General features: G+C 38.2%; 1 protein-coding gene across 1 annotated transcript in view; it reads left to right on the top strand.

The window, feature by feature from the left end:
* Positions 1-9769, top strand: part of znf512b (zinc finger protein 512B) — a 68493-nt gene extending 58724 nt beyond the window's left edge. The window contains exons 12-18 of the mRNA XM_084428780.1: positions 479-577; positions 1014-1190; positions 1306-1635; positions 2630-2731; positions 2937-2999; positions 3122-3220; positions 4169-9769. Coding sequence (XP_084284906.1) covers positions 479-577; positions 1014-1190; positions 1306-1635; positions 2630-2731; positions 2937-2999; positions 3122-3220; positions 4169-4531 — 1233 coding nt within the window. The 3' untranslated portion in view covers positions 4532-9769. The remainder of the gene's footprint in view (positions 1-478; positions 578-1013; positions 1191-1305; positions 1636-2629; positions 2732-2936; positions 3000-3121; positions 3221-4168) is intronic.
* Positions 9770-10650: the final 881 nt, after the last annotated feature.

The following is a 10650-nucleotide window of genomic DNA, read 5'->3' as shown; positions in this document are numbered from 1 at the left end:
CCATCCAGGTACTGATCAGGCTCAACCCTGCGTAGCTTCAGTGGGAAACCAGGCGAGAGCTGCTGGCTGATATAGTCAGGTGATCACACATCATCTGGGGTTTTTGTGCCTTTGGGTATTAGCTTTAATGGCGTGTGAGTTTTTCAGTACAGAACTATAGTTGCGTCTCTGGTTTCGCATTCACCCTCAGGTGCTGTGTTGAGGTTTCTAGATACCTACTGTATCTGTTTAGATACCTCTTGTGTCTCCTTTCCTCTGCTGATGTTTTCATCAGACCAAATACTGTGCTGTATAAAGTGCAGTCTGACAATTGCCGATAACATGCCTTGAGTAATGGCCTTTCTATAAAGGTTTTGAAGACTGCCGAGCATCTGGCTCTCAGAAAGCCGTTATTGGAAACACATTGTTGTAAAGACTTGAGGAAGAGTTTCTGGAGAGACGCTAATGTGTTGCATTGTGTTTGTTTCCCATTTGTAAGCCGTCGGCAAGTGAGAATGTGTCTGGGGAGGAGCAGGAGGAGAGAGAGAGGCTACGCCGCGTCCTCAAACAGACGGGCCGAATCAAATGTCCCAATGAGGTAGGGATTTGTCACTGGTAGCAGCCGTCTGTCTGTCTCCCTAGACGGCACTGTCTGTCCTTAATATGTCCTAAATTCTGTGTCCTTTCTTTCTCACTTTCTGTGTTCTATCTATCTATCTATCTATCTATCTGTCTGTCTGTCTATAAGCGTGGGTATATTGGTACACCAGCTAGACCAATGTAAACCAGCATGGAAATTCATTCTAATGTAGTCTTTTCAGCAGGGCAGTTTGATTCAAAGACGAAAAGAGAAATCTAGAGAGGAGGGGAGAAGATGTGGAAAATAGAATAAAAAAAAAAGCTTATTTGTCACTAAGTGTGTTTATGCAGTTTGTATTAACAAACAGGCCCTTCAAGGGAACGCTGTACCCAGACTGTCATCCCACAGATCAATGAGTGAATTAATGAAGTGTGTTTGAATCTCTGTCAAACAGGGCTGTTCAGCTCATTTCTCCAGTCTGATGGGTTATCAGTATCATCAGAAGCGCTGTGGCAGAGAGCTGCCAGACACACAGAAGCCTGTCTTCCTGTGCCAGCACTGTGGTAAGACCTATCGCTCCAAAGCTGGCCGCGACTACCACCTGCGCACTGAGCACCCCGTCACTCACTCGGTGAGATTACACACACAGACTACACTTCATCGTCCAAATCTGAAAATGTGATGTTATATACACATTATAGGCAGATTTCTTCATCTCACAAACAGTTTTTGCCTCCCCCATTTAGCCCACATCTGAGGACTGGAAACAAGAAGACAGTAAAGATGAGGACGACGTGCTGGAGGAGGAGGAGGAGGAGGAGCCTGAGCTGAAAAAGGCCCGAGGGAAGGCAAAGGAGAGAGTAGACGAGCAGCTGGAGAAGATGGAGGAGAGGAAAGAGGAGAAAACAGAGGTGGAGGACCTGCTGGATCTGGAGAGGACGCCCAGCGGAAGGGTGCGACGGCGCTCGGCTCAGGTGGCAGTTTTCCACCTGCAGGAGATCGCAGAGGACGAGCTGGCCAAAGACTGGGGCAACAAACGCCGCATCAAAGACGACCTCGTACCAGACATCAAAAGGGTACGGCTGTGTTGAGGCTACTCTGAAACTGATACACTATGAGTTACTGACAAAAAGTGGCTTGTCAAATTATGTAATATATGTTAAAAGTCTGAGATTTGTTAATAAGCAGCATTTATACGACTCCAAACAATGAGGATTTCAATTAGAGGTACTTTTTCAGTAGCTGAGTTTCCATCCACCTGTTCTTGTGCAAAACTTGGGATATCGCATAAAAAAATGCTAGATGTGCATAAATTCTAAAAACGCACTTAAGAAACATATGCGCTCAATTGAGGCGGATCATTTTTGATCTGATAAGAAAACATGCTACACATAAACTACGATGGAAAGACATTTACTGAATTAATCCTTTGATGCGCAACAAAAAAACATTACCTCAACAGTGGATGTGATTGGATAACTGTAATAACCAGCAGACCAATTTCATTGCACAGCGTCTCAAATGTTGTTTTAGTCGTTCTGAAGTCTGTCATCAAAATTATTCGGTATAATTACCTCCCAAGACTGACTCACACGATTGTATTCCCAAACACAATCGTTCCCGAATGCAAAATAACATGACAGTGTTTAATGACAGCATTTCGTCTGTGCGCTTTGAGGCGCAAGTCATTTATAATGTACGAAAAAAGAGCCACAGTGGCTTCCCTGGTTGCAACAACTTCCATTTTTAATACAGATATTTTGCACAAATTTCCTAGAAAGTGAAGATTTTCTTCTCTTGAGCACATGGGATGGAAACCGTGCTTTATTCGCAAATTTTTTTATGCGATATTCTAATTTTGCACATAAGTTAAATTAGCAACTTTGGTTGGAAACATAGCTACTATAAAGATCTGTCACACTGTACAACTACATGTTGCCACAAAAACTAATATTGTGCCACTTGAGTTAAATCAGTAGTGTTTGTACATTTAGTTAATTACTCGTATACACATTTGTCTACTTATTTTGAACTTCCTGTACACACTTTGCTTTATATCTGTTGTTTTAGCTAAACTACACACGACCAGGCCTCCCCAACTTCAGCCCTGAAACTGTGGAGAGCTGGAAGAACGAGGTGAAGGAAAAAGGATTTATCTGCTGCCCCAATTGCGTAAGAACACCATCTTGCTTTTCATTTAACAGTTACTTTAATAGCTGCTGGTGCTTGAATGGCAGATTCCAACATCAGTATGAACATCTGAATGAGATCAGTAGATTTAGATTTGCTTGAGAAGCTGAACAGCTCTTGAAAATGCTGAATTGCTGTTTTTGTTGTTCAGTTCTTCCCTATAAATTGTTCTTGATTTCCATAACAGAACTGTGAGGCTATTTACTCAAGTGTATCTGGACTTAAAGCTCACTTGGCAAGCTGTAACAAGGTACAACAAGTCCTCTGCGTTCTTACCCGTAGTTGTAAATTATAGATAAACTGTGTATACTTTTAGCCTCAGGCATTGCTGATACTGTATCAGCTTCACTGCTGTTATTGTTCTCCACACAGGGAGGGGGCGACGTAGGGAAGTACACGTGTTTGCTCTGTCAGAAGGAGTTTAATTCTGAGAGCGGCGTGAAGTATCATATCAGCAAGACACACTCGCAGGTAAACCAAACACTCGCTCGCCCTGTATATTGTATGTTCAATGCAGAGTAATCTGAGCAGTTGCCCTAATAGTCTTCTAGTGTAACGAAATGTCTACTGTATGTCTGTTCACATCAAGTTCGATATGAATGAACAAGACAAAACTTTTTTGACAAACAAAGGTACACCAACTGTGAAGTTTCAATGCTTCCATTGAAGCATTGAAAGTCATTTTCTATCTTAATAATATATATCTAAATATATATACATTAGTTTTAGTAATTATAATTGAGAAACCTGCTAAGAAATAATCAGAACATTCTCAGATTTATTTAGATTTAATATAACCAAGACATTTGAAGTCAATGAACTTTTGAAAATATTCTGGGTTTAAATGTATTTTAAACATTTAATGGAGGGATTGGATTCGGAAAATCGGTTCAATCTTTAAATGAACCTTCTAATAAATCTGCTATATTGGCATCTGCTGGTTTTATTTATTATTTTAACACAGGTCACAACATTTCAAGATATAGAGATCATTTTATTACCGAAATATTGAAAAATATCTATCGCACATATACTTCTCAAGTTTGCATCATCACATAAATATTTTATTGAGCAACATTTTGGTCAGTCGACCATCCGAGCAATTGACCGAAGTGTTGATCATTAAAATATTTTTGTGATGATGCAAACTTGAGTAATGTCCGGTAGTTTTTTTTTTGGCCATTACAGAACTATTTCTATTCATGCGTTTAAATAAATCTTTAGTTTCAGTTTTAGTACACAAAGATAAATGTCGTACTATGCACAAATCATCACCATGTGCCTTTCTATGTCAAAAGGCTTTATAAGGATGAATAGTTTCCTTCTAGAATGTTCTACTGCTGAAAATTCATGCAAATCCATCAGCTGAGCCTTTAGACTCAGTTCCTCTTTAAACTTGATGTGGCTCTATGTGCACAGAACTGGTTTCGGGCATCTACCAATGAAGTGGCCAACAACAAGAGAAAAGAGCCAGAGAGCAATGGCTTACAGAAGGACATGAAAAACGTAGTGCCTGGGAAGAAGAGGGGACGAAAGCCCAAAGATCACCACCTGGTGACAGCCTCCTTTCCAGCAGAGACTAAGAGCTTCACCTCTGCTCCAGTCCCGATTCCTCCCCAGATCATAACCTCAGAAACCCGAACCCCTGCACCCAACCCCATCACCCACAGCCCAACCACACCCTCTGACCCAGTGGACAGTGGGAATCCAGCCCAAACCAGAGACACACCGCCCCCTATAAAGAAACGAGCCAAACCTAAGAAAGCTCTGGCCACCGAGTAACGCGGCTTTCACTACGTCGGCACCAGAAGGGATGCTTTCCGAACTACACCGGTAAACTTTATTCAGTTCGGTCACGGAAATGAAGGAAGACACAGAAGAAAGAGCTCGGAAAGATGAACGGAAGAACGAGGGGATGAAAAACAGCAGGAAACAACGATTTGTATTGATTTCACACTGATCTTTGTGTTTTTTAAGCTGAGTATATACATTATGTGTGTGCTTGTGTATACTGATATATATTACTCCTGTTGGTTTTTCATTCCATTTTTATAGTTCATTTTAATAAGGTTGTTCACTCTGAAGGGGTCAATAACATTTAAGCTCCCAGTTGATATATTTTTTAGAGCAGAAGTTGCGAAGTTACATTTCTATGTGATTTTTTTGGGTAGCTACAGTGAGTCAACATGTCTGGTGGTTTCATGATGTGTTTGAATGATTTTTTTTTTTTATAGAATATCAAACTCATTCAATTAGCATGGTGAGCTAATTTACTGCTAACATTTTATCACGGTAATACTCTGCTGTGTATATATAATATCTATATCTATATATGAATATATTCAAAGCAATTTCATTTTCGTCCATCGGTTTCAAACAAGGTGCGTCAAAAAAAGTTGGTCATTGTTTAGGTTGCTTTTCCTCAGATGTGTTTGGGTTCGTTTCGTCAGTGGCAGGGTTGGAATTAGATCGACGGCTGTTGTAACAGTGTGCTACTGTGCAATAGTGTTGCTTTTGTGGTTTCTTGTCCTGTCTCTTGTTCGGAATCGTGAGAGGTCTGAGCACGTAGCCTTGTGTAACTCCTTATCCCGCATCCCTTTGGGCTGTTTGCAGTAGTTTGTAGTTTGCTGCAGTTGACCCGGAGGTCTTTGTTAAAACCTTTAAATGCTTTGAAAATTGGTAGAGCTATGTGCTTTCATTTGTCCGATTGTTTTTTATGGGAATATAAGCTTGTGATGTTTAACTTAGAAGGAAAATACAGTGCAGATGATTAGAGAAATTCAAATCAATAGCAAAATGGTAACGTTTGCAGCAGGCATGCACTGCCTAAGAAATGACTACAAATGTGTTGGCAGGAAAAATGTAATAATTCAAAGCACAGGAATGCCCTTTGACATCTGTGATGTCATCAGTCCTTGCTTAAACTTGAGGGGCCGTTCACAAAAAGGGGCAGTGGAAGTTGTATAGATGCGTTTTTTAAAATTTGAATTTCTTTTAACTTGAGCGCCACGCATTTAGATCGCCATGTCATGCGCAAGATGCTGCAAAAGATATGGAATGCGTCTGCAATGGGCAAACACGTCCATCTAGAGCATGTTTACATAGAAAATCAGTGGAAAAAAACGCAGTGGAATGCAAGAATGCATTCTGTGTGAACGGCCCCTAAGACTGGCTCCAATGAAAATGATAGTGGTCGAGTAGAAAAAAAAAAAAAAACAGGACATTTTGGTGCATCTCGCAAAACCTCTCAAGCATGATTTCACTTCAAATTTTAAGCAAAGGAAAAAATTCTATTTCACTTAATTAAATTAAGCTTTTTTTTTTCAGGACTATTACTTTTTATTTACATTGGCAAAATTTTATATGAAAGTTAAGCACATTTTACATCCCAATTCTCATTACCGTAATAAAAAAAAAGTTATATATATTGCATTACGGTAATGAGAATTTGGCAGGCAAAATGTCTCAATGCAAACAATCTTTTCAGTCAAATTAGAATTTATTTCTGCAAAATAGAATTTCTGTTTGATTTTAGGGTGAAATGTGTCCTGGGCATGTTTTTGCGACATTCACCCGTGAACTTTTGATAGGAGTACAAGCAATGTGTGTGGTATGCACTAAAGGACCTGTATGCAATAGTGAGAGTGTTTTGGGTGCACAAGCTTGTCGTGTAAAGCATTGAAGAGCACAATCAGAATGGTCACTGCAGGCTTTATCCGAACGTTTCCGAATCAGAGCGTCTGTCCAAAAACAAACTGAACATCTGAATGGTCCTGCACACACTGATTCCCAACTTTCTGATCAAGGCCTGTTTGAGAAAAATGCTCGTATTGCACTTTAACCCCTCCTCCCCCTTCCCTCCTTATCTTGCACTTTGCAGGCACTGTTAGGCTTCCATTCTCCCGACCTTAAATGAGTGGCTCTGCGCTGTGAGATCTCGGATCAGTTTCCTTTACATAAATCCACGAGAGTTCGAGAAACCCCGAACGCCTGCCATGTGATCCGTGTGATACGTGCAAATGAAGCCCGTCCTCCATTCCCCAATTTAGAAAGCAAATCTATGTCAGATATGAAATGAAAATTATGTTTGAAGCCATAACAGTCCCCTCGAAGGTGACTAATGGAAGCAGTGTGTCTTTTTATTCTTCCTCAGTTTGTATAAAAGTTATAAAAAATTATCATTTGCAACAGAAATTATGTATTCCAAAACCCTAATAATTCTAACTGAGGTACTTGAAATCATGAAAAAGAATTGCCATAAAATTATTAGCATACAGGTCACACACAGAAAAAAAAGGATAAATTATTAAAAAATATATTTATCTAATGAGAAAAGAAGAATAAGCTGAAAGTTGCATACATTTATTTTATACTAATACTTGTAAATGTGACTTTAATCTCATAGTTGCTTCAGAAAACTAGGGTTGGTTTGTCGTGGTTTTAGGCAAAAGGTGCTAGTAGCCAATCTACCTTAAGGAATGTTGCGCATGAAATTGTGAACCAGTTAGTCAAACTTGCCATCGAGTCCCATGTTTATGACATGAATTACTGTAGCAGATCTCATTTTAACTGTCCTGCATCAGAAACGAAGCGTCAAGCATTAAATGGCAAATAAAAAACTTCTTCGGCTTCAGTCGCACTGAAATCCCCCTATTGCACTGAAAAAAAATGGTCTTTTATTTTGTCTGATAAAATCTTATAAAACCTTTGAAGAACATGTGTGTATATACATATATAAGTACATCATAAACCATTAAAAAAACAAAATTTACTACATTACACTAATGAGAATCATCATTGGAATTTTTTTTTATTTATTTTTTTTTTTTTTAGATGCATAAGTTTTATTAAAGGGGTCATGACATGGATTTTAATTTTTTATTTTAACATATTCATTGATGTTCTCTTATAATGTTTGCGGGATAACGATTATTTTCAACCTTCATTCTGACCCTCTGTCTGAAATGATCAGTTTTTAAGGGGCGGCTCCTTTAAGGGTTGTCAGTAAACGCCCACTGTTATGATTGGCTAACATTGTTGCATAGGACACAGTATAACGCCCACTCGCTATTGCATGTGAGTAAGTGTTTTGAAAACATCATCCATATAAAAGCGTCATATTCAGACATAGCATTATGAAATCATTTACTTACGGTTTGTGATGTAACTGCTGTCAGATCCAATACCGCTGACTGCTTCAACTATCAACAAAAGTTTCTTTGCGAACTCTCCATTACACTGTGCCTCGTTTACAAAACAATCTGCAGTCAAATGCTCCAAAAAAACATAAAATCCTCCGACGCGATCCATGACGCCATTAAAATAAACCATCCACATGTTTCAGACACTGTTATCCTTCTAAAGACGAAAGTGGGCGTTCTTTCACTCTTCCATTTGTCCTTTTGTCGACAGACTCAATTTGCTTTCGACGTTACGCTCACATCCAGTGAAGGCAAATGCCTGTCGTTACGCGACTGAACGCCAATGGGCGGAGCCTATGGTGCGATAATGTAAAGCTATTGGCCGATGTCTTGCTCTGGAGGCGGCCATTTGCAAATGTATTTGCCAGTGTGACATCACAGATCCCACAATATCAAAACGAGCTTGATTAATGAAATGCTTTGTTTTATAATGAGGAAGACATTTTAAGCTCTGAAACTTGCAGGATGTTTTAATGATACAAAACCCTCTTATATGTCAAAAGATCAAGGCAAATGTAATCTCATGACCCCTTTAAGCAAAATATAATTTCTTTCATTTGATCTTCTGGTCAAATATATCTTTGGCATGTTCTTCACAGGTTTCGTGAGATGCTCCTCACCAAGGTCCTTGTCTTCTTGAGAGAACATTGCAGGAGAGGACAAGGCAACACATGTATCATGCATGTTGCGAGGTCAAAACTGAGATAGAAGCTCAATGTTGCTCCATGACATTTCTGAACTGGTGTCGTTGCCATCTTGGGTCCATGAAACCAACTACCGTACTACTTTAACATAGACAATGTACTTTGAGTTTCTCCCAGTAGAATGTATCTTTCTCAATGGAAGTTTCGTTTTCACACGATATTGCTCGATTTGAAAGATGGCGTGTAGTTTCCGCTAGGAATATTGTGCGTGGCTTCAATTACCCGTCTTCCTAGATTATGTGGCGTACACATATGCAGACGCTGTACGATCATGACATCGCAACAGATTTATTTCAAAATTACAGCAATATCTTGCAGTCGAAAGCACTACTGCAACGTTAAGTATGATTTACAAAGCTTAGTGCGAACTGTATTCGCTTTCTTTTGCTCGTTTGCTTCTTTCTTTGTGACATAGTTGCTTTAAACTATTTGAATATGATCCTGCGCTTTTCTATACAGGTCGAAGTACATGTTGAAAATGTCCTTTTGTCAAAAACGCTATACACAGTGTGTGTGTGTGTGTGTGAGTGAGTGCGTGCGTGCGTGCGTGTGAGCATGAATGTGTGTAGGTGTGTATTTCTGTATTTAGTGCACTTGTAATCCCATGAAATAGGCTTGAATATGGAGTGTCGGTAGAGATTTTGGTGAATTTGATTGTGTGCTGTGGAATTTTGTACTTAGGGGGTCTGTAGAAAGTGGAGCCCCCTACCAGTTTTTAAAAATCATTCTTTTCATTGCTTCAACTTTTGTGTGAAATGAGGATTTCAGAAGTTCGAATTTGCCCCATCAGTGTTCTGACGGAGAACATCCTCAAAGAAGTTTACAAACGAAAGTCATTGGGATTGATTTGAAGTGATTCGGAGCAGGGCCACTGGGTCCCCTGGTCTGAGGTACAAAAGGATGGTCCAAAATGACAAAGGAGTACATTTTATTCTGAAACTGCTAAATCTATTAATACTTATCAAGTAATGGACACAATGATCCTTTATTCCTTTGAAGTTTTTAACTAGGTTGGCAAGAGTTCTGAATCTAAACTATTATTCTCTCTCTTTTTCCCCTGGTGTATTAACTGTGCATTAATACCCCTCAAATAATTAATAAAATGTTGAGAAAGATTTGACTGGCTGAATTGTTTTCTTATGTTTGCATGAACATGTCACAAAAATATAATTTGTAAAATAATATGAATATTTTAATATTATAACTTTTTTTCAGGATTTGATAAATAGAAAGTTCAGAAGAACAGAATAAAATATATATATATACAGTATATATATATATTAAACACTGTGGATGGCTGGTTTAGGTATTAATTTCTTTTAAAAAAAATACAAATAAAAAGATTCTTGCTGCCCCTAAACTTTTGAAAGGTAGGGTTTGTATAAGATATATATCAATTGTTTTCAATATTTTTTTTCTTTTTTTCTTTTTCTTTTAGGATTTGTGACAGTTTATTCATGTATAACTATTATCGTCGTCCTTTTTGTTGATTCTATTAATAGATTTGTGCATGTAAACGTTCTCTGTTCAGTTCATGTATGTATAATAATCAATTATTCAATTAAAACTATAATATTAAAAAAGTATGTAATTATCAGGACATTGTTTCAGTTTAGATGTATAACGGATATTTACACACAGTCATGTATGTGTAGACTATATATTTTTATTATCTAAGTGATCCTGTACTTTTTATCAATTTAATGCGTTGTTGCTGAATAAAAACAATTTATTTAAAAAATACGTCACTGACTCCAAACTTTTGAACGGCAGTACATCGTTAGCCTCATAGCATAATTGCCTAAGTAATATATAAAAATAAAAAAAATGACTTAGGCAATTATGCTATGAGGCTAACGATGTATAACACAGGCCTGTCAACTCAAAGTATCAATAAAATAAATAATATAGGCTACTAATGTATTATGAATCTTGCGTAAAGAAAATTAATGGTTTCCCATTGTGATATTTATTTTTCAGAACAATTAGCATAAAT

Source organism: Rutilus rutilus (assembly GCF_951802725.1).
Source record: "Rutilus rutilus genome assembly, chromosome: 13".
Lineage (NCBI taxonomy): Eukaryota > Metazoa > Chordata > Actinopteri > Cypriniformes > Leuciscidae > Rutilus > Rutilus rutilus.
The sequence above is the reverse complement of the archived record's forward strand: the minus strand, read 5'-3'. Positions and strand labels throughout refer to the sequence as shown.